We start from the raw sequence: 25,476 nt of genomic DNA on the forward strand, positions 1-25,476 counted from the left end.
ACAATCAAAATCCATTAGATAACCCAATCTCATTGCTAGAACTGACTGAAAAACTCCAGTCTTTAAAACCAAAAAAAGCTTGTGGTCCTGACAGCATCAGAAATGAGATGCTAAAACACAGCACTACTGAGCTGCAGAAGGCTGTGCTGAAGTTATTCAACCTGGTACTGAGCTCTGGCTGCTTTCCTGACATCTGGAACCAGGGGCTTATATCCCCGATTCACAAAAGTGGAGACAAATTGGACCCTAATAATTACCGAGGCATTTGTGTAAGCAGTAATCTGGGGAAGTTATTTTGCAGCATTCTTAATACAAGACTTTTAAACTTCCTTAACGAGCACAATGTCTTGAGTAAGAGTCAGATTGGCTTTCTACCAAACCACCGTACAACTGATCATATTTACACCCTACACACCCTAATAAATAAACATGTACACCAAACAAAAAATGGAAAAATTTTTGCATGTTTCATTGACTTCAAAAAAGCCTTTGATTCTATTTGGCACCATGGCCTATTCTATAAAATTATTCAAAGTGGTGTAGGGGGTAAAGTTTATGACATATTTAAATCTATGTATACAGGAAACAAGTGTGCGGTACGAATTGGCAATAAAAGAACAGAGTTCTTCACGCAAGGACGTGGTGTGAGACAGGGCTGTAACCTCAGTCCAGCATTGTTCAATATATACATTAATGAGTTAGCGGTGTTGTTGGAACAGTCTGCAGCTCCTGGTCTCACACTGTGTGACAAAGAAATCAAATGTTTGCTTTATGCAGATGATCTGGTCCTGCTGTCACCCACAGAAAAAGGGTTACAGCAACACCTAGATCTTCTTCAGCAATACTGCCAGAACTGGGCCCAGGCAGTAAATTTTAAAAAGACAAAAATCATGATTTTTCAAAAGAAGCCCAGATGTCAGGAAAACAGATACAAATTAACTCTAGGTAACACCGCCCTAGAGCACACTATGAATTATACCTACCTTGGTCTGACTATCACTGCATCAGGAAGTTTCCGCATGGCAGTAAATGCATTAAAAGAAAAAGCTCGAAGAGCAACATATGCAATAAAAAGACAACTTTTCAAACTAAATATCCCAATTAGAATCTGGTCCAAATTATTTGACAGTGTAATTCAGCCTATTGCGCTTTATGGAAGTGAGGTCTGGGGTCCACTCAGTCAGCAAGACTACACTGCATGGGACAAGAATCCAATTGAATCCCTACATACTGAATTCTGCAGAAATATCTTGCAAATACAAAGGAAAACACCTAACAACGCATGTAGGGCAGAATTAGGCCGATTCCCATTGGTAATAAATATACAAAAAAGAGCTCTAAAATTCTGGATACATCTCAAATCAAGTCCCAATAACACGCTACAATTTAAAGCGCTAAAATCCCAAGAACTGAACCCAGAAAAGAGTCCCCTCAGTCAGCTGGTACTGAAGCTTACTAATTCTATAACCCAAACTAACCTGCATCACGCTCAGACCAGCACTGCTTACCAGCCGCAAATAAGAATAACCCAAATTATGCAACAAACAAAAAATTTGTATTTGGAACATTGGGATAAAGAAACCAAAACACAAAGTCGACTAAATTGCTATCGAACCCTGAAAAAAGATTATACTCCAGCAGAGTATCTCTTCTCTGTCAGAGATACAAAGCAGAGACGGATCCTGACCAAATACAGACTCAGTGACCACACCCTTGAAATTGAAAAAGGCAGACACAGAAATTCATGGTTACCAAAAGAAAAACGAATATGTGGTCACTGTAAGACAGGAGAGGTTGAGACAGAGATGCACTTCCTCCTAAATTGTACAAAATATACAAATATTAGAAAAATATATTACCAAAAATTTTCAGAAATTATACATAACTTCCATTCTTTATCAAAGAACGAAAAGTGTGCAGTCCTATTAGGACAAGGACCAACAGCCCCAATTGCGGCTCAATATGTCTCAGCATGCCATAACCTGAGGGACACTGAGTGACCATTGTACATAATTATAATTATCTATTTATTTATTTTATTTTATTTTATTATTAATAATAATAATAATAATAATAATAATAATAATAATAATAATAATAATAATAATAATAATATATATTATTTTTTTATTTTATTTTTTATTTTTTATTTATTTTAATAGAATGTTCATTATTAGTATTCCACTGTAAATATGTATTTTGAAATGATTTATGATGCTTTGGCAATATGTACCTATGTATTTCCTGCCAATAAAGCAATTTGAATTTGAATTTGAATTTTGAGAGAGGGAGGGAGAGAGAGAGAGGGAGGGAGGCTGGTCTGAGGTCGTTTCAGATTGACTTGCTCTTTTGAGAGGTGGGCTCTGCTAACAGAGCTTCCTCTCCCAGCTTGTACTCATTACTGCAGAGGCAGGCCTGGGTTAATAAAGAGGTGACCCTGCTAAAACAAGCTGCCTTTTAATCTGAGTCCTGACGGCCCAGTCAGCCTGCTGGGGAGGCGCACATCTTAACTCCAGAGAGGGAGGCTAAAGCCTGATCACAGGCTGGGCCCGGGGTGTGTGTGTGTGTGTGTGTGTGTGTGAGTCTGGTGTGTGTGTGCATGTGTGTGTGTGTGTGCGTGTGTGTGTGTATGTGTGTGTGTGTGTGTGTGTGTGCATGTGTGTGTGAGTGTGTGTGTGTGTATGTGAGTGTGTGTGAGTGCAGGTGTGGGTGTGTGTGTATGTGTGTGTGTGTGCGTGTGTATGTGTGTATGTGTGTGTGTGTGAGAGTGTGTTTGTGTGTGTGTGTGTGTGTGTGTGTGTGTGTGTGTGAGTGTGTGTGAGTGCAGGTGTGGGTGTGTGTATGTGTGTGAGAGTGTGTGTGTGTATGTGTGTTTGTGTGTGTGTGTGTGTGTGTGAGTGCAGGTGTGGGTGTGTGTGTATGTGTGAGTCCGGTGTGTGTGTGTGTGAGAGTGTGTGTGTGTGTGTGTGTGTGTGTGCGTGTGTGTGTGTATGTGTGTTTGTGTATGAGCATGTGTGTGTGTGTGTGTGTGTGCGTGTGTGTGTGTATGTGTGTTTGTGTATGAGCATGTGAGTGTGTGTGTGTGTGTGTGTGTGTGTCAGTGTGTTTCTATATGTATACATATGAGTGTGCATGTGTTTATGCGTCTGTGTGTGTGAGTACGCCTGCAATCGTGTGCATGTGTGCCTGAGCATGTGTGTAACAAAGTGTGTTATATAGCGAGAAAAGGCATCTGTTTTCGTGGGTGTATGTGTTTGGTAGTGTGCTTGAAACAGTGTGGGCTTGTGTGAGTGTGTGTTAGCGTGTGTGTGTGTGCGTTTCAGCATGTGTGTGTGCATGAGTGCGTGTGTGTTTGTGTGTGTGTGTGTGCATGTGCATGGTGAAATGGAAGCAGAAAAAACAGCTCCTACATATTGTAGAGTGGAAGTGGACCTTTCCCCCATTTAAGCCACAGGCCAGCCAAGCTGTCTGCGAACACAAGCACCGAGTCTTACACCATACGCACTGAGACTAAAAACATCGCACACAACCCCCACTACGGAAATCCTGGTGCTTATACATTATGAAAAATACCTCCAGCTTCAACGCAGAACGGCGCAGTGGAGTCCTTAGCCTAACCTAAAGCCTATCAGTGCCAGTTTAATCTGTGTAAAAACAGATCCAGGCAGACATACAAGTGGTTTAAAGTAGACTGTATTTGTTAACAGGGTGGTATTAGAATATTAGGCTGCTGGCTTGCAGTCCGCACATTGAAACTCAGCTTAAAATTCATTGTTAGCTGCTTTCTGGCAACTAAAAGCCCTGTCTGTACATAACAGACTACATTTTAAATAGCTTTTGTCATTAATGCTTTATTAATTGCCCAAGGCAACACTAACCCAATGCTGGGTGTGCTAGAAAAATATGACACTTTGAGGTCAGTGCCTATTCCTGCTGCGTGTTACAGAGACAGCCAGACGCAGGAGAATCAGCAGGGCTCGGCTACAGAAGTATCTCTCTCTCTCGCTCTGTTTCTCTCTCTCCCACTCTCTCTCTCTCTCCCACTCTCTCTCTCTCCTCTCCCCCACCCATCTCTCTTTTTCTCTCCCTCTCTCCTCTCTCTCTCTCTGTTTCTCTCTCTTGCGCTCTCTCTCTTGCACTCTCTCGCTCTCTCTCGCACTCTCTCCCCTCTTTCTCTCTCTCTGTTTCTCTCTCTCTCCCCCCTCTCTCGTTCTCTCTCCTCTCCCCCACCCCTCTCTCTTTTTCTCCCCCTCTCTCTCCTCTCTCTCTCTCTCTCTGTTTCTCTCTCCGCAGCTTCGCATCTGCACAGAGGAGAAAAAAAATCTTTCTGTCAGTTTTGTATAAATCTTTATTTATTTTTTTAAAAGACATTTCTTTTTTTTGTCATTGGGATATAAAAGATGTATATCCCGCCTCTGAGCAGAATGCTTATGGGAAATACTGCTTCAGCACAATAGATGTCTTTCTTTTCACGGGTTCTGGACCTAGCCTAGCTTCTACCCCCCATCCCCCGCCCACTAATGCCACTGTGTGGGTAACAAACATGTCATTAATTAGTATCCGTCTTTAGGGTAAACACTGAGGACCGCAAGCATGCCCAGGCTTACATTCCAACACAGCAGGTTATTTCAGGCAGCTGCACAAAGTAAAAAAAAAATAATAATAAAAAATGAAATAAATATTTGAAGATGTTGGCTGAGCAGGTCTCACCTTGACGTCGGAGGTGTCGCGCTGGCAGTTCCTCCAGGACCGGGCGATGGCAGAGAAGGTGCGGTCGGCGTGGTCGAACTTGTTGTCGTTGGTGTTGAGGAAGAACGTGGTGAAGGGTTCCTGAGGAGGAGGAAGCAACACAGGCGTCTCAGTGCGCCTGTCCCGCGCGCGTGTCCGAAAAGGCCTCGCACCCTTCTGGTCATCCAGACACGGGCCGGGCCCCGCGAGGTGACCCCGCGCTGTAATCATAACACCGTAACCGCCGTGTCGTCTGAGAAGGGCGCTCTAGCATGAAATCACAGGGTCAGGAGGTGCACAGCGCATATCAGTGGACTCAAACCTGAAATATGAATACCGGAACAGAGCTAATGATTACAGCTGCAAGGAGAAAAGCGAGCGTGTGTACGTGTGTGTGTGTGTGTGTGTGTGGGTGTGCGTGTGTGTGGGCACGTGTGTGTGTGTGCATGTGTGTGTGTGTGCGTGTGTGTGTGTGTGTGTGCGTGTGTGTGTGTGTGTGCATGTGCACGTGTGTGTGTGTGTGTGTGTGTGTGTGTGTGTGTGTGTGTGCACGTGTTTGTGTGTGTGTGTGTGTGTGTGTGTGTGTGTGTGGATGTGTGTGTGTGTGTGTGCGTGTGCGCGTATGTGTGTATGTGCGTGTGCGTGGGCATGTGTGCGTGTGCATGTGTATGTGTGTGAGAGGGGTGACCAAGTACAAGTAATGTTCTGCATTACAATCAATACTGGACCCTGATTGGTGCGTAAGTTGTTGAAAATATTTAATGTCTCTCTTCTCCATCGCCTGGTGAAAATTCACCCTTTTTTCTGGATGATGGGATGCTCAGGCAGAACTCCCCTATCAGACCCATCCCATCTCTGCACAGACCCATCCCATCTCTGCACAGACCCATCCCATCTCTGCGGCCAATGAGATTTCAGCATCACAGGGCCGTGCAGCAGGGCATTCTGGGAGAGCGGGTATGACAGCTTGGCGCTAACGTGACGCGCCGTCTTACTGCAGGGGTCCTGGGGCTCAGTGAGCATGCTCCACGCTCACGACGCAAGCCGCGTCTGCTCAGAACAGGAGCGCAATACAGCAACAAACCAGAACGCACGCCTCTCCCCCGTTTGTTTAAAAGAGAGAGAGAGAAAAAGAGGGAAACGCGCGAGAGATCCGCACTACAGCTGAACAAAAATAAGTAAAAAAAGACGGCAGCAACGTTCGCCCTCATGCTGAGCGCTCGCTTACCGGCATTTTCAGGAACAGAAAATGTCAGGCAAAAAAAAAAAAAGAAAAAAAAAAACCAAAACAAAAAAAAATAACTGGGACAGGCTTCAAACTCAGCGCTTGTGTCTGGCCGGTCCGTGTGCACATGAGGGGGTGTGTGTGTGCGTGTGTGTGTGCGTGAGACGGAGAGTGTGCGAAAATTCGGCTCATTTTACAGACTCACGCCCCAGGGCCGAATTCATCACCCGTCTCCTGGGCTGCTATCTGCACAGCGCCTTTTTTTAATTGGCTTAAATTTGGTGTTGTCAGTCCGGGGGAAAGCACCACGGTGCAGAGGGGATGGAGACATCAGATCAGCCGAGATGGAGAGAAGAGGCCCAGCGTGAAAGCTGTCAGAAGATCCCCCCCCCGGCCCCCCCCCCTCCAACCGTCCTTCCATCAGAGTCCACTCTTAATTGGGGAGGGTACAGAAATCAGCAATTAAAATATTTAGCCGGAATTTTTACAAATTAACGAGGGAGATCCTGCAGCCCATCTCAAATGAGTCTTGGGCTGGTTTTTGGAGACGGCCCTTTGGGGGGGGGGGGGGGGGTGGAGACCGCGCCTACGCTCGCGGCCCGCGCGTCCACGACACACCCAGCGGTCTCCGTTGCCGCAGCGACGAGGGCGGAGCTAAGGAGCGGCGAGGACAGAGCCGTGCGTCTCCTCGCTGTCTGAAACGCACAGCGCACATAAACCTGTCGCAAGCGCGTCTGCCACGCGTTACTCAAAACTCTCCATCCAGCCAGCGCACCTCAGAATACTGGCCAGCGAAAACGTTCCCAGGGAGACTCCCTGGTGGCCAACTTTTTGCCAATTGAACATCGAGACGTTCGGCTAATCCTATTTTCTGTACAACCGCGTTCGCGTTATTGTACGAATCCTGCAGTGTGGCACATGCTGGAGAATAAAATCCATAAGCACTCCGTTTCACAGCTAGCTCCAGCTAGTCTGCATAGCGGTAGTGTGTGTTCAGTGTGGCGCTATTTCTTTCCTGCTGGCATAAAATGCGTTGTTGAAATCTGTCTGGTGCAATTCCACTTCGTATTTCCACACGTCGTGAACCTTACAACCTTATCTTGGAACACTCTGAAATCTGTCATTTCATGTGGATGCAAATGATGTAAAGGCCAGGGACAGATGACAGATTCATATTTTATGGCTGTTTTTTTTATAATTATAACTATTTTCTCTTTTTAATAACCTGCTTATGACTCCAGATTGTTGGCTGGGTATTTTTTTGGGGACGTGGCTGGACCAGCCGTTTATAGAAGCCAACAAAGGATAGGGTTCAGAGTTTGAAATAGGGTTTAAGATTATATTGATCACTATAAAGAGTTACTTTTTAAGATTATAGTGAGTTTAAGATTAAGATTATAGTGACCAGTACAAAGGTTACTGTTTAAGATTATAGTGGGTTATAGACTACAGTGAACCCTATAAGGGATCACTTCAAGACTGTAGATGGTTTAGGATTATAAGAGTTATAGGGGGCCCCTTATAGGAGTCACTGTAATCTTAATCCATTATAATCTTAAACAGAGATCACTTATAGGGTTAATATAATTAATAAGATTGTAAGGGAATTATGTTTACAGTGAACCCTATAAGATCTGTTACCCTATAAGTTTACGCTTTTGTGTTGGGGTACCCCTGGTTCCAACAGTTCCTGTTCAGAGTTTAAGAGTACATGTTGGGGGAGTGGACACTTGAGTTTAGGGTTTAGGATGGGGCAAGCCATGGTACCAGCAGGACCAGTTTAGAGTTGGGTTTAAGCTTGGGTTAGACTTGGGTTTAAGATGACTATTTGGGGCGTACTGAGTTTAAGGTCTTGCCCAAAGCACGCCGGGATAGGGTCCAGCACCCTCCACGACCCTGCCCAGGATAAGCGGGTATAGATAATGGATGGATGGATGAGTTTAAGGTTTAGAATGGAGTACTATAGTACCAGGATGGACTGGGAGCAGGGTTCAGGGTTCAGGACGAACTCGGAGCAGGGTTCAGGGTTCAGGGTTCAGGGTTCAGGAAGGACTGGGAGCAGGGTTCAGGGTTCAGGGTTCAGGATGGACTGGGAGCAGGGTTCAGGGTTCAGGGTTCAGGGTTCAGGACGGCAGCTGGGGACACGGTTTGGGACGGTACTCACTATTCTGACCAGCCATCGCAGGGTGGAGGCGGAGGTGGAGTAGTGGGAGTTGTAGTGGCACGGGGGCGTCTGGTCCTCCTCCCACGTCTCGTAGCGTTCCGCGTAGAACACGGCGCGCTTGGGGTTCAGGGCTCCGATTGGCTGACGGGGGGGGGACAAAAAAAACAACACAAAAACAAAGGGTTAAGAAACGGAGTGATGCCGTTTTCCTCTAATGGACCTGGAAAAAAGTTCAAACGCTTTCTTAAAATCGGCACTGGAAAATGTCCAGGTGTCACACTCGCTTCAACGCTCCGTCCTGATTTCATACGACTTACTTCTGCAAGCCAAACACCACACAAACAGATTTAGTTGCTATGGCCCGATTCTCTGGGGTCAATCGCACAGCACCATTCACTGGGGTCCAGCACTTGCGTAATTGCGTAAAGAATATGGCAATCATGTTTGCTAATTTTAACAGTTTATTTCTCAGAATAACTCACTACAGTTGTAACCAGACCTTGCTTTACACAGAAAGACTCATCAAACAGACCATGGCACAAATACAGATATTACTTTAAAGAAAAAAAAAAACTTATGGGGGGATTTTAGGGAAATTATAATACACTTCTAAAAACATAGTTAATTATGGGATTACTTGAAGGAGCATTGTCATGATGCGGCAGGTCACAGCTAAAAACAGAACCCAGACCTGAAATGTGTGGAAGTCCAGAACTTCAAAAGAACAGTGGCCTTTATTAATGTTCTTTTTGCATGTCACTACGATGCAGTTATTTTTATTCTTAATAAGTAGGTATTTCTCACTAATTCAAAAAAATTAATGTAAAGGTAAAAAATTAAAGACAAAATGTCTCCTGATGTATCATTTTCCAAAAAATCCAGGAAATAGCTCATTAAAACTTAGGAATTAAATGAATGTTTGGCTAAAATACCCTTTTACTGAGTCTTCTTTGTTGCTATTCAGCTTATTGACCTTTTGAATTAATTTCGAGTTCTATTCATGCATTTTAATTAGCTAAAAAGATATGAGTATACTGCATCTGTGATCAAACTGAATGTGTCCATCACTGAAACATTAGAAACGAATACATGCTATATCAAATATTGTTCATGTGTTAATGGTAAAGAAAACAACACTTGCGGTGGCAATAGAGGGGGTTCGTTCAATCAAAGCATCGGAAAACTGCTTAGAAAAAAAAAGGGCACAGGTGCATCCCCTACGTTTAAATACGGGGGGGTTCTAGTGCATTTCCCACTGCGCTACGGCAACGCATGTCCATCAGACAAGAGAACCCGCACACGCACAGGCCTGCAGCAGCAGCCTCTCTGTGGTCTGGGGTCTGCAGAACCCCAAACGCTGGGTAGGGGAGGGGTGGTGCACGGTGCGGCTGGTGTAAACTGCGTCCCGTGTAATCACTGTCAGCGTTTGACGCTGAGACTCCGCAGATCCGCCACTGAGAGCAGACCGCCATTAATAAGTGCAGCGTCGAGCGGCCGACGCAGACTCCGGGCTTCGCTCTGGGATTTGTCTGTCAGGCCCCGTTATTTTCACCGCACCCCTAAAAAACTTTTAGCGCTGCAGCAGCGTGCCTTACTGCCGTGTTTATGGGGGCGAACGGGGAGGGTGCGGGGGTGGGGGGGGGTGGGGAGGGTGCGGGGTGGGGGGGGGACAGGGGGGCGGACGGCGTGACGGGACGGCTCCTTTAGAATGTCGAGGGTAATCCTCCAGGATTAACCCCGCCTGACCCGGTACACACCCGGGCGCGCCCGCGTCCCAAACACAGCGTCAAACGCGCCCCGGCCTCCATCCACACTAAAGCCCTACATGAGGCTTCTGTACGGTACACTGTACCACCAGTAAAGAGCATGCGTTTGCCTTTAGCATGACACTACCACATACACACACACACACGGGCACGCACACACACACACACACACACACACACACTCACATGCACAGATAAACACACATGCACACACACATACACGCACACACACACACACACACACACACACACACGCACACATAAACACACGCACATGCACAGATAAACACACATATACACACACAGACACACACAGACACACACAGACACACACACACGCACAAGCACACGCACACACACACAGATAAACACAGACACACACACACACACACACACACACACACACACACATAAACACACACACACGCACAAGCACACACACACACCACACACACCGCACACACTTTCAGCAGAGATACAGGTTCTCACCCCACATCCAGTCTAGACCATGCCACAGTCAACTCTTACAGACTGCGGAACATTCTGGTATTCTATACTAATCACGCATAGAAGACATAAAATCCATGAGTGCTCTGTCCGAAAGATGAATGGTTAAGACCATTTACATTTCACGTTTACAGTTTAGCCATATATCAGATGTACTTCCAGAGCGACTTACACAACTTACATTCTTTACATACAATCCATTTACACAGATGCATATTTATTGAAGCAGTTTAGGCTAAGTACCTCGCTCAAGGAAAATTACAACTCGCAACTTCAGAGTTACAAGCCCAGGCCCCTAACTGTTACGCTACACCGCAGCTACACGTCTTGCGATAGCAAGATATACTGCAAATGGCAAGTGGAAACACACAGCATTTCAAATATCTTCCAGACAACGGCCTGTATTCAAACAAAATCTGTCCTTAATTTTGACTTATAGGTGAAGTTTCTTCACAAACTGCTTGAAAAACAAACCTCGCTTTTGCCCATTAGGCCCAAAGATAAGGACAGATGTTCATTGAATCCCGGCCACTGTGTTCTTATCTATGTTATCTGCGGTCTGGTATTCAATCCTGTCCAAGCCATTAGCGACTGTGGCTAACAGCTCCAGAGCGGAGAGCCTGACTGGCGGCATTGCTGCTCAGGGACGTCACACACCACAGGCCACAGGTCAGACCGATGCATTCACATGCATATTTAACTAGACAGGCTAGCACGCCTGCATGCCGTTTTGTTTTTGGCATTTTGACTGCGTTTAACGTCACCCAGCTAGCTAACGGCACCTGAGTTGACACAGCGAGTGTAACATTAGCTAATGAAGGCTTGTGGCACGTAAAAATAGGCACCAAAATCGCGATTTAGCCCGATAGGTTACCGGGGTCATGTGGGAACTGGTGCCATAGCGGTTTCCACACTCACCCTAGCGTTACCCTAGCTTGCAGACTGCTAACAAACAGCGGCTAAAGCCCTTTGGAAAAAAAAGGCCGTCCTATTTTTCTGCCTGCCAAAATTGATAGAGGAGTCTGCAGCAATGAGACTGGGCTCCACAAATCGGGCACTCTTAACTGGGAAAGTGAAATAAAACAGGGAAGTAAAAATTGGTTTAAAAAAAAAAAAAGAAAGGAAGGAAGTAAACGAAGGGGAGAAACTGAGGCAGTTTGCGCAGAAATGACTCTGCTGTTGGAATCGTGCGCCTTGAGTGTTCTGGCCTTTTGCGGCCGGCCGTATTGGACCATTGATTTGTGAACCCCTTTCTCCTTCCTCTCATTTTCAATTAAATACATTAGAGAGCCGGGCCCTCCGGCCGGGCCCTCACCCCCCGGTGGCCGCTGCACTTTCAGCTGTTGTTTAAGTCATTGTAATTGCTTCTTTAAAAACACATTTAGTAGCGGATAGATTGCCCTCCCCCATCTTTTCAATCACCCAATCCAATAAGTAAGCCTTGGAGGTGCATCGGCAGTCAATATTAATATACTCAGAGCAGATGAAGTCACGGGTGCGGTGTGTAGTGGGGGTGTGGGCGGGGAGGAGGGGGGGGGGCGGAAGAATGATGTAATCGACAGCAGCCAGAGAATGTTCTGCTGATGCGATGAGCCCAAACGTGACCGCAAGATGGCCGTGTCTAGCATGCCACCAATAGAGCCATGGGAAATCTCTCACACACACACACACACACACACAAAACACACACACTCACTCACACACACACACAAAACACACACACAAGCACACACACACACACAAAACACACACACTCACACACACACACACACATACACACATACACACACACACATACACACATACACACATACAAAACACACAGACGCAGGCACACACGCACACACGCACACACACACACACATGTCGCGGCCATAGCAGCCACACAGAGACCGACGTCTCTCCATAATTAGAGATTATCGGAGAAGTTAAAATAACCGTGTTATTGCATTATTACAGGCAGCTCCGAGCCCCTTTTTCCATACGACACGCCGACCGCTACGGTCATGACCGCTACGGTCACAGGGCCTTCCAGGAGGCCCTCGGTCTGAAAAATGGGAACGCTTTCAGTGAGGTTAATGCCGCCAAATTAAAAACTGCTGTCTTTTTGCAGATGAAGGCCTGAAATAAAATCCACCCCCCAACACCTCCCACCTCACCCCACAACCCCACCCTGCTCTCCCCTTTACTCCAGTGCTTAGGAAGCTGCAGGGTCTCAGGCCTGAGCTTGCAGAGCCTCCACGAGTCTCCCTGAACAGACTCAGCAGACTGAGAGCTGAAGGGCTAGGGAATAGTCAAGAGCCCTCTGCATTTCTCCGCAGATGGAGAGAGGGAGATAATAATAATAGGCTGTCGTGTGAAGCACAGGTTTTGCCCTGGCTGTAGGCCACAAGAAATTCTCAAAAACCGTTAAAAAAATAAATTAAAATAAAAATTCTGCGGGTGGAACAGAGCCAGGCTCAGTTCACGCGGGTCTTTCCGGCTAAGTAACGGAAAACTCAGCTCAGGTGATCATTGCATTTTGCAAATAACTCAGGTATTCAGCATCCTGAACGAAGGGCAAAACAAAAGAGGACCAGTTGGCCAGCAGGGACAAAGACAAGGCTCACGTCCTCTAGCCCTCATATTACACAAATCGATATCCATAATCACACAACGGACAAACGATAAGACACAAACCACAGCCCACTGAGCATTACTCCAGACTGCAAACGGCAGTCCTGATTGGTGCTCTCCCGTTCCTCATGTTTCTCTCTCCGGCAGAAACAGTTTACCAGACACGGCAAAGAGACGCTTCTGAGCACCAGCTAATCAGACTTTAACTGACATTAACTGTGAATGAAATCATCCATGTTTTTTCACCGGGAAGAGGAGACGTGAAGCCAAAAGGTGCGTGAAAACAACATAACACAGAGTTATATATATATAAGGGTGAGGCACGGCAGATCAGCTTGCTGAGACGAGTAAAGAACAATAACAAAAATGTAATAATAAGAGGACAAGGCAGCTTTCTTTTGCAGTTATTGCTTCTGTACAGATGACAATGATGTCCCATATTTACTGACAGCAGGTTTCACAGAATTATACTTTTTAACCAAGGGGGGTGGGGGGTGGGGGTGGGGGGGAACCCCAGTGGGGAGAGATTTCAGAAGGGGAAACCACAAAAACAAGACATGTTGCTCCATTTCCAATGGAGAACAAGACGGAAAATGCACAAATATCAAAAAATAAGGTGAAAGGCCCGGCCCTCGGGACCGCAAAGGCTCATGGGAAGGCGACCGTGAGCGGAATCCTCCAGTAGCCTCTGTCAGACCTGTTTACATTCAGCCGGGAACACCCCGCCGATCTGGCATCCCTCACATCCTTCCCCCACGAAATCCCTTCAGAGGGGGGGGTTCAGAGAGTATTTCAGAGCCCTCCCCTGATCAGAATGGAAGACCATGAGGAGACAGAAGCGTAAAAGGGTTGAAAATTCTCACCATTGCCAAAATAAAATAAAATAAAATTCCCTTCTCTCACCACCGACATATCACGCAACTTATCAAACGCTCCTCTTAACAACAGAGACGCGAAGGGAATTATAGCATTCCCAATTAGCTCGTTAGCAGCGAAATTAACAGGGCCCAGTGGTGTTTTTGCACTTAAGTACCCACAAAGAGCCTCCGACGCTAGCCATTAGCGCCGCGGAGCCGCGGCTGAGGAGGGCTGATGAGCCGCGGCCAGCGCTGGCATCCCCCGGACTTCGCCTCCGGTTTCGTTTCATTAGCGGCGCCCTCGTTCCCCCCGCCTCGATCCGGGACGGACCGTAACAACCAATCTGCCGTAATAACCGATCCGGACACTCCGGAGTTCACCGGCACGGGAGCTGGAGCTGGCAGAATTACACCTGACCCCCCCCCCCCCACCCCCCACCCCCCCCCTTTAAAAGCGCAGCCCGGCAAACAAAACAAAACGAAACGAGCGCGGACAGGGCCCGCCCGTCTGAATCGCCCTCGCGTCAGCCTTCCACCGAAGACAAATCACTCCCATCATGAATAATTAGGGCAAGCGCTCCGGCCCGGACAGCGTTGCTGATCAATTTATTTATTTATTTCTCTCAGAAACGCTCGGTTAGAATAACAAATGCACCGCAAACACACGCTTGTGTGTGTGTGTGTGTGTGTGTGTATGTGGGAGGGGTGGGGGAGAAAGGAAAATGGCTTTTTTTTTTCGTTCTTCTCGTTTTGTGATATCAGCGCTGCCTCTCTCTGAAACGAGCACGCCGCATTTTTTTTTTTTTCTGAGGAAATGACATCACGGCGAAGCGCCGTCAGGAAAGGGGTCATGCCTGCGTTCGCCCGCCTCGTCGGGGGGGGGGGGGGAGGAGACGAGCTGAGCGCCGCTTCGATCCAACGCGACAACGCTCTCGAGCCGAAACAAAAGCTCCCGCGCTCCCGACCAGCCTCGCCGAGAGGGGGGGGGGGGGGGGGGGGGAGACACAGCTTTCAGAACGGCACAGAAACGAGAGCTCGTTTTTAGCAGCCGGTCCCTGTCTGCGTTACCCAGGGTGCATCTCTCTGAAGTGCGCGGTCCTCCGTGGACGCGAGCGTGTACCGCGTGTGACAGCGGGGAGGACGAGAGGCGGCCATATTAAAAAGGAGCGAGGCGGAGAGGAGGAGAATCAGCATCTCGCGTTCGTCTCATCTGAAACAAACTGCGACTGTACGTTTTTTTTGTTTTTTTTTTAGTTTTTACGCAAGAAAATCTCAAGGTATGGCCGTGTTAAAAATGAAACTGACAAGATGTTTTCCCTTCCCTTCATTTTCTGTTTACTGCTGTTTGTTATTCCTGGCTACCAACAATAACAAAAAAGAAGTAACAGAACCTTGGTCCTATGCTACACCTAGGGCAGTCATTTGTAAGGATTCACAAGCACCACAAATGGATTTTTAAAGAAACCACTGCAGTAAGAATTTGCATCTTCCTTTTGTACCACAGCATCACAGCATTGGTACAGTGCAGTTTGTTTGCCAGGTTCTGATAATTGCTACTGCATACTTCTTCCTGCCTGCTGTCTGTTTACCTCCACCGGAGATGTTTAGACAGAGAACGCGCATTAGTTCCAGTCGAAGACTCACAAAATATCGCTGAGGTAAACACAGTCCTGAAAACACAGCAGGCGGGGTTACAACTGGGCGTGCCCAGAACGGAGCGAGCGCTAACGTGCTAACGTGCTGCGTTCATTTACACGTTCGCCAATTAAAAAGCTGCCGTGGAGACATCTTCCTCTCTCTTCTCGTCTTCGTCTTCTTCTTCTTCTTGTTTTTCCTCCTGACAAGCCAGTTGCCAATGAAGTGAAGGGGAAATAATCTTTAAAAAAGTACAAACACGTCTAATGAGACAGAGGGTTGACGTGGGAAGGGCCCCTGTCACCCAATAACGCGCTGTTTCCCCCCTGGCGGTGACGGCTCCAGTTTTTTGGCGGTTGCTCATCCCGCCGTACGGAGGGCTCGGTCGGACAGGATTCTGCAGGTGCGTAGGCGTGCGAAGGTACGGCATTAAGACTCATATCTGCCACACAGTCCAGTGACTTCAGATAATGGCGATGATGACAAGGGACCTGCAGGCAATTCCTGCGGCGGCTCTGATTGGCAGCTGCTTCCTGCTCAGCGGTCACCTGACCTGCTCACGCAGCCTAATGGTATTCCACAGCTCCACTGGCCTGGGGAACTCACGCGGGGCCTGTGTGAGCATGGGAGAGTCTGCAGAATGAGAGCTCCACCGCACCTTTCTGCGAGAGACTGCTGAATAACTCACACGCAAGCACACACACACGCACGCAAGCACACACACACACACACACACACGCACACGCAAGCACATACACACACACACGCACACGCAAGCACACACACACACACACACGCAAGCACACACACACACACACACACACACACACACACACGCACACGCAAGCACACACACACACACACGCACACGCAAGCACACACACACACACGCAAGCGCACACACACGCACGCACGGACGCATGCACACATGCACATACACACACACACGCACACGCAAGCACACACACACACGCACACGCAAGCACACACACACACACACACGCAAGCACACACACACACGCACACGCAAGCACACACACACGCACGCACACACACACACACACACACGCAAGCACACACACACACGCACACGCAAGCACACACACACACACACGCACACGCAAGCACACACACACGCACACGCAACACACACACACACACACACACGCAAGCACACACACACACACACACACGCAAGCACACACACACACGCACACGCAAGCACACACACACACGCACGCATGCACACACACACACACACGCAAGTACACACACACACACACACACACGCACACGCAAGCACACACACACACGCACACACAAGCACACACACACACACACGCACATGCAAGCACACACACACACACACGCACGCATGCATGCACACACACACGCACGCACGGACGCATGCAGACATGCACACACACACACACACATGCACGCATGCACACACACACACGCACACGCAAGCACACACACACACACGCACACACACACGCACACGCAAGCACACACACACACACACGCACACGCAAGCACACACACACACGCACACGCAAGCACACACACACACACACACGCACACGCAAGCACACACACACACGCACACGCAAGCACACACACACACGCACACGCAAGCACACACACACACACACGCACACGCAAGCACACACACACGCACAGGCAAGCGCACACACACACGCACGCACAGACGCATGCACACATGCACATACACACACGCACGCACGCAAGTACACACACACGCATGCACACACACGCATGCACGCACGCACGTACACACACCTCTCTGACACTCATTCCATGAAAAGCATGAAAATGCAGATTAACTGATACACAAACACAAACATACAGAAGCAAACACTCAGAGTCAATGAAAGCAAGCTCATCTATATATGTATGACATATAAACACATACACACACACACACGAACACGCACACAGACACACACAGACTAGAGCACACACACACACAAATACATGCCTGCATGCACACATGCGCACACACACGCACACTCACATACACGCAAACACACGCACTCACACACACACACACACGCACACACTGAAATGTGTGGTACAGTACATAACGGAACAAAAGAGCAGCCTGCCAGTACAGGGGCACAGGGGGCAGAGCACCCAACCCAAACCACCCCCCCCCCTCCTCCTCCCCCCCCTCCACCTCCACTCCCACCCCCCCACCCCGCTCTGCTAGCTTTGAACTTTCAGAATCACAGCCCTGGGGGGTTCCAAGGACAACTGTCAGGAGACGGGGGCTTGTGAACTCATGCTAATGACTGCGGCTGGGCACTGTAAACAGCCTGGGAGGATGTCAGCGGAATACATTACAATACATAACTGTCTCTACAGGGCCAGAGGACCAACCCCTCACCTCCATCCACCTGCAGTCCTGCGCACAGACAGCGGGGAACAAAGAGCCAGAGTGTGTGTGTGTGTGTGTGAGAGAGAGAGTGTGAGTGTGTGTGTGTGTGTGTGTGTGTGTGTGTGTGTGAGAGAGAGAGAGAGAGAGAGAGAGAGAGAGAGATAGAGACAGTGTGTGTGTGTGTGTGTGTGTGTATGAGAGAGAGAGATTGTGTGTGTCTGTGTGTGTGTTCATGTGCGCATGTCTGAATGTGTGTGTGTGTGTGTGTGTGAGAGAGAGAGAGAGATTGTGTGCGAGTGTGTGTCTGCGTGTGTGTGATTACCCAACTGCTGGAAGCATGACAGCTTACACAGCAATACACCCCAGAATCAGACATGCTTCACATGACACAGGCGCAACAATGCGAGGGTTAGCCTACTGGTGCCCAGGCTGTACCACCTCAGAACAGCTGGACTGAGATCCTTCAGATCCTGGCTATGCCGCTCACCTCTCATCTGAGACCAGAAATGCTGAAATAACGGCTACTTCTGAAAGCAAACCAAAAACACCCGTCTTCAATTTAACTTTTTTTGTAACTGACTGATCAGCACTGTACTGCATTTTGTACCTGGGACACCCAAGTGTGAAGAGCATTACATGAAAATAAAACGAAGTGATTAATTGACAGACTGACTGACTGACTGACTGACGACAGACTTACTGACTGAATGCTTGGGTTTTCCACTGTAGTGTTCCTCCTTGTGAGTTATTAGTATTAGGAATAAAGGAACAGTCTTAGATAGATAGATCTTTCTTCTCTTGTTGCAGGAAACTGAGGACAGAGAGGAACAACCCCCCGACCACCTCACCCCTGCCCACCCCTGCCCACCCCCGCCCACCCCCGCCCGTCTCCTCCACCCACAGCAGGGGGCACAGCCCACAGCCAACGGCAGACCGGAGGCGCACAGCGGCCAGCTTCAGAGGAAGTGCCAGTCCGGCTGTCAGGGGCATGTGGTGAATGAGCACAGCGGGCTAGCAGGGCCCGCTCAGCCCTACAGGCAGGGAGTCTGACTGTCTCACACTCACACACACACACTCACACACACACTCATACTAACACACACACACACACACTCATACTAACACACACACACTCACACACACACACACACTCATACTAGCACACACACACGCACATACACACACACTCACACACTCATACTAACACACACACACACACACACACACACACTCATACTAACACACACACACACACACACACACACACACACACACTCATACTAACACACACACATGCACATACACACACACTCACGCACACACACACACACTCACACACACACACACTCACACTCATGCACACACACACACACACACACACTCACACACACACACACTCAACATACTCACACACACACACACACACACACACACACACACTCACTCATACTAACACACACACACACACACACACACACTCATACTAACACACACACACACTCACACACACACACACACACACTCATACTAACACACTCATACTAACACACACACACACGCACACACACACACACACACTCATACTAACACACACACACACATACACGCACTCATACACTCACACACTCACACACACTCATACTAACACACACACACTCACACACACACACACACACATACACACACTCATACTAACACACACACACACACACACACATACACGCACTCATACACTCACACACTCACACACACTCATACTAACACACACACACACACTCACACACACACACACACACACTCATACTAACACACACACACTCACACACACACACACACTCATACTAACACACACACACACACACATACACGCACTCATACTAGCACACACACACACACACTCATACTAACACACACACACGCACATACACACACTCACACACACACACACACACACATACACACACTCACACACTCATACTAGCACACACACACACACACACTCATACTAGCACACACACACACACTCATACTAACACACACACACACACACACACATACACGCACTCATACACACACACACACACACACACACTCATACTAACACACACACACACGCACATACACACACTCACACACACACACACACACACACACGCACATAGACACATGCAGACACACACACACGCACACAGACACATGCACACACATACACACACATGCACACAGACACACACACACCCGCAGTGATCTCTCTCTCAGTCATCATCTCCTCAGTCGATTTCCGGAGTGTGAACAGCAGAAGCTCTTCGCCGTATGAACCGCTTGACTGCCTTTACTCCTGATTCCACGTGGCTCTGATCAGCACTTTGAGAGAGAGACCGGAGTTCGTCTTCCTGTCATTTTGTTGCTTTTCCTTCGATTTCTCTCCTTTTCAAATATTGATCCCATCGGGGAATTCTCCTCTGTCACTCTTCCCATCTATCAGGAAGCTGGATGAAGAGCTCGCGTTTCAGCGGGGCCAAAAGTGGAAAGTGATAAATCTGTTTGTGAAACGGGACAGCTTCACAGAGCAAGGGGCCGGTGTGGAGAGACAGATGGAGAGAGAGAGAGAGAGACAAAGAGAAGGAGAGAACGAACCAGATAGAAAGAGACAGGCAGGGACCCGAAAGGAGAACAGAGAAAATCCAAGAGAGAGAGAGAGAGAGAGAAGAGAGGAAGATAGAGAGATGCAGAGAGGAGAAAAAAGATGGACAAAGAGATAGAGAGCATGAGAGACAGTGAGAGAGAGAGAAAAAAACAGGGCTCAGACAGGAATGCGATTGCTTTCAGGTCAGTGAATCTGAGCCGCAGAGGAGAGAGAGAGATGAAGAGAGAGAGAGAGAGAGCGAGAGCGAGAGAGAAAAAAAGGGCCAGAACACAGCGGAGGGATGAGGTAGGCCGGGGTCACCATACTGAGCAAAAATCTCCCAGCATTACCTGCGTACCTCCTAATTCATTAGCAAATTTTTAAATATATATTTTCTTTACGTATTGTGTCTTTAAATAGAAGGAGTCCCGGTGCGTATCGGCGGTAGTGCTGAGTCCGGGACGTGACTGGGGCAGCAGGCTCCGCCCCTACATTAGGCACCGGGGAACATCGCGTTTTAATGGCCATGGGATTCCTGCGCTGCTGAATTTATTACCCCCCCTCCACCCCCTCCCCCGTGCGCTCCCAGTGCCTCCGGCCTATTACGGGGATTAGGGGGGGTAATGCAGAGAAAATTCCGATTTGACTAACACTCACACACAGACACCGGGAGGAATTATGGGTCATTTTAAGGTCCGCGTGCCGAGGGCCATTGATTTAAAAAAAAAAAGAAAAAGAAAAAAGAGAGCGCTGTTTGACTTTGAATCGGGTCGTCCCGCACCGGTGTGAAGGCACGCCCCGGCCCCACCATGTGCGGCACGGTCCTTTTCCGTTTACACGCGACGCATGCCGATGTTCACGCTGTTCAGAGGGAAAGAGCTACGCGGGGCGAACGTAACGCGTAAAACCGCCCGAAACAACGAACGCACGCGGAGCAGGCGAGAAAATGGCCGCCCGTGCGTTCCAGAGAAGCCGTCGCGGCGAAGGCGGAGCCGTGACACGGCGGTCAGTCCCGAAGCCCGGGGCCGGAGGAGTTTTGAGAGAAGCGACGGCAGACTAAAGCCGGGGGGGGGGGGGGGGGGGTGAGCCGAGGGGGTCATGTGACTAAACGCTACACGCCGCGAGCGAGCGAGCGGTTTGGGGGTCTGGGCCGAATTTTTTCGCCCCGGGTTTTTTCGACAGAAGTGCACCGCGCATGATGTCTCCATTACTTCCTCTTTGAATGCGGTGTTACGTTACAGTCTGCTGCTGAATAAGGAAATCGCCAGCCCCCCCCCCAAACCCCCCGCCACCCCCCCGCTGACCGTGCAGGCGCTGACAGATGGGAAGGAGTACCTTTGACAGGTCTCTGAAGTTCCCCGGGAGGGTGAGGTCCAGCTCCTCGGACTCGTAGTTCGTGAGGACCCAGGGAAAGACAGGGTACTGGTTCAGATCGTTATAGGTCCTCCCTGCAGAGAGAGAGAGAGAGGGAGGGAGAGGGAGAGAGAGAGGGAGAGACAGAGGGTTTGTGAGAGGAGGCCTGAGAGTTTGGGTTACCGTGGGGACCCCGAGCACAACAGTCCACCCTTTCAAAGACCTCTCCGCCAGGCTCCTTCTCACAGGTACTTCCTGTTTTCACAGGCTCGCGAGGACTTGGGAAGCAGCCTGACTGGGACCTGATCCAGACACACGTGAGAATTCAGACATGTGCCCATGACAGTGCTTTATATGTGCACACACATACACACACATACATACACACATGCATACAATCACACACACACAAAACACACACACACCAGAAGTGTGGGTTATGAAGAGTTCAGTAGTTGAAACGGTATTTTTGTCCATGGGTATCGTAGTTTTTTTGGCTGCGGTGGTAAATGTAATTACTGAGTGTGGCACGTTAAAGGGACTTAAATTCCTCGGGGGGCCACGCCTTGTGACACAGCGTGCTCCGCGCCCTCCCCGCCACCGCCCGAGCCTGGCTCCCGATTGGCCGGCACGGTGCCGGTAACCATGGTGACTCGCGTAGGTCTGCGCGATGGTGCCCACATGCAGCTGTGCTGAGAGATGCCAGATGTTGGATTTATTCCTTTTGTTTCTCTTTTTCTTTTCTTTTTCCTCCCCTTTTTTGTGAGAGGGAAGATGCTTTTCAGATGGCAGTATCTGTCACTGGAAATACAGCCCACCAAGGGGGGGGGGGCTTGGGGGCGCAAAACCGGGGAGCCTCTTCCAAATACCACATCTCCACAAAAGCCAGCTCACTGCTGTTAGAGCTGGGCGCATCTACACTGGAGTGGGTGTGACGCGTAAATATGTGTAGATAAATAAACTCAGCTAACCCCATGTACGATGCAGAATCTTAATTAACAAAACCAAACAATGACCATACACTAAAATAGTTCTATGTCACACAGAAGGACAGTATGAATGAATTTGAAAAGAAAAACACTGTGTGAGCATTCACCAGTATTAAGCCATCATAAGGACTTTGGTTTTTTAAGTGAAGGTGGACTGTAGTACTGTACACTCCCCCAGGCTGCTGTAAGGTAGCGGACTGTAGTACTGTACACTCCCCCAGGCTGCTGTAAGGTAGGGGACTGTAGTACTGTACACTCCCCCAGGCTGCTGTAAGGTAGCTGACTGTAGTACTGTACACTCCCCCAGGCTGCTGTAAGGTAGCTGACTGTAGTACTGTACACTCCCCCAGGCTGCTGTAAGGTAGCGGACTGTAGTACTGTACACTCCCCCAGGCTGCTGTAAGGTAGCAGACTGTAGTACTGTACACTCCCCCAGGCTGCTGTAAGGTAGCAGACTGTAGTACTGTACACTCCCCCAGGCTGCTGTAAGGTAGCGGACTGTAGTACTGTACACTCCCCCAGGCTGCTGTAAGGTAGCAGACTGTAGTACTGTACACTCCACCAGGCTGCTGTAAGGTAGCGGACTGTAGTACTGAACACTCAGTCAGGCTGCTGTAAGGTAGCGGACTAGCGGACTGTAGTACTGTACACTCCACCAGGCTGCTGTAAGGTAGCAGACTGTAGTACTGTACATTCCCCCAGGCTGCTGTAAGGTAGCGGACTGTAGTACTGTACACTCCCCCAGGCTGCTGTAAGGTAGCGGACTGTAGTACTGTACACTCCCCCAGGCTGCTGTAAGGTAGCAGACTTTAGTACTGCACACTCCCCCAGGCTGCTGTAAGGTAGCGGACTGTAGTACTGCACACCCCATAACAAACCGGTGCCTGCCCGCGGCAGATGGGTTCCCCCTCTGAGTCCGGCTCTGCTCAAGGTTTCTTCCTGTTATCAGTCAGGGAGTGTTTCCTTGCCACTGTTGCCCTAGGCTCACTCTTTGGGGGCCGGTTTCTCTGTAAAGCTGCTTTGTGACAAAGCTCCTTTGTTAAAAGCGCGATACAAATAAAATTGAATCGAATTGAACTGAATACAATCCACCAGGCGGCTGTGAGGTCTCGGGGACCAAAGGGGCGGGGCAGCGGGCGCTTTTTACCACCTCTCCGCCCCTGAGTGAGGGGAGGGCGCGGGGCGTGTCACTCACCCTGGGAGAGGTGAAAGACAAGGCGTGACGGAGGGTGCTTCACCAGAGAGACACAGCTGAGGTGTTTTATTTATACTTTTTTTTTTGGGGGGGGGGGAGGCCCTTCCATCACTCAGACGGGAGACGCACTGCAGCGGGCATTTCCCGAAGCGTTTCTCCCCCCCACCCCAGCGCCGGCCTCCTCTTGCACAAACCTCGCTCTGTTTGTCCCTGTGCGGCACCCTTACTGCCAACACTGCTTAACCTCCAAATCCCCACTGCCCCCCCCCCCAAACCCCGCCCCCTCCCTCCACCCCGACAACACAACTTTTATTTTAGCGAAAAAAATATTCGAGTGGCTGCTTTCAATAAAGCCGAGGGGACTCAGATCCCTCACTCAGACGGGAGGAAGTCGTTATTTCACACGGTGTGTTCTGCCCCTTCCGCCAGGCCCCTCCCACAGACCTGGGAGGCTGCTGACCGCGGGGATAACGGTCATGGGAAATTACACAGCCACAAAGCCCATTTAAATAAGCACATTTACCCAGCCAAACTGTGCTGTTACCAAACATAACAAGGGTGCTTCTCAATAAGCACATTTACCCAGCCGAACTGCGCTGCGTTACCAAACGTAACGGGGGTGCTGATGGAGGCCAAGCGGTTGGAACGTGGCTTGATTCCGCTCCTGGGAGAGCGGTTGGAATGCGGTTATATTATATTCTGCTCCTACCATGGCAGGCTGAACGAGCGCGTGCGTAGCTCTGTTCTTGTAGCCCTGCCAGACGGGGACACGCAACGATTTGACTCTAAGGAAGCAGCGGAGTCTTAGGCATGAGGATCAGGGGGCGGTGGGGGGGGGGGGGGCAGGTTAGGCAGGGGAGGGGGAAACCTCTTCTGTCTCAACACCTTTCACATCAGTAAAAAAGGTCACCCCATAACAGAATCCGTATGTGTTCTCATATGGATACATTATCCGAATGCAGCCCCCAATCCCCACCCACCTCCCCAACCAAATCCCTCTTTTCCCACAAAGATATGCCCCCCAGGCACCTTCTGTCTGATCTCTGGTGTCCCTTCACACCTGCACATTTCGGGGGGTTCTCCTTGGATTTTGGGGAGGTTGTTGTTGTGCATGCAGGGGAAGAGCTGCAGTTTTAACCCGGAGTGTTCTGCTTTACACACAACGCCATTGTGCGTTTGAGTTTTTGGGAGAGCCGCGGCAGGGGCAAAACAATCGCACCCCTCACCCCCCACCCCCTCCCCCCCCCCACTTTCCCCAGAGAACACGTCCCAGGTGAATAATCGAGGGGCCAGCGCAGAGCAAGGGGCTTAATTAAACAGGTTAATAACACAGAGCAGAGAGGGGCGGGGGGTGGGGGGGGGCAGAGGGGTGCGGGGCGGGGGGGTGCGGGGGGGGCGGAGGTGGCACCGGGAG

At 49.3% G+C, this 25,476-nt stretch overlaps 1 protein-coding gene across 1 annotated transcript in view; it reads right to left on the reverse strand.

Annotated features, from left to right (window-relative positions):
• The window catches only part of nbeab (neurobeachin b), a 203,999-nt gene that overhangs the window by 34,642 nt on the left and 143,881 nt on the right, over positions 1–25,476 (reverse strand). Inside the window, exons 31-33 of the mRNA XM_035383683.1 lie at positions 21,861–21,973; positions 8,118–8,258; positions 4,711–4,830 (exon numbers count right to left, since the gene is read on the reverse strand). Coding sequence (XP_035239574.1) covers positions 4,711–4,830; positions 8,118–8,258; positions 21,861–21,973 — 374 coding nt within the window. The remainder of the gene's footprint in view (positions 1–4,710; positions 4,831–8,117; positions 8,259–21,860; positions 21,974–25,476) is intronic.

The sequence above is a fragment of the Anguilla anguilla genome, chromosome 12 (assembly GCF_013347855.1).
Source record: "Anguilla anguilla isolate fAngAng1 chromosome 12, fAngAng1.pri, whole genome shotgun sequence".
Lineage (NCBI taxonomy): Eukaryota > Metazoa > Chordata > Actinopteri > Anguilliformes > Anguillidae > Anguilla > Anguilla anguilla.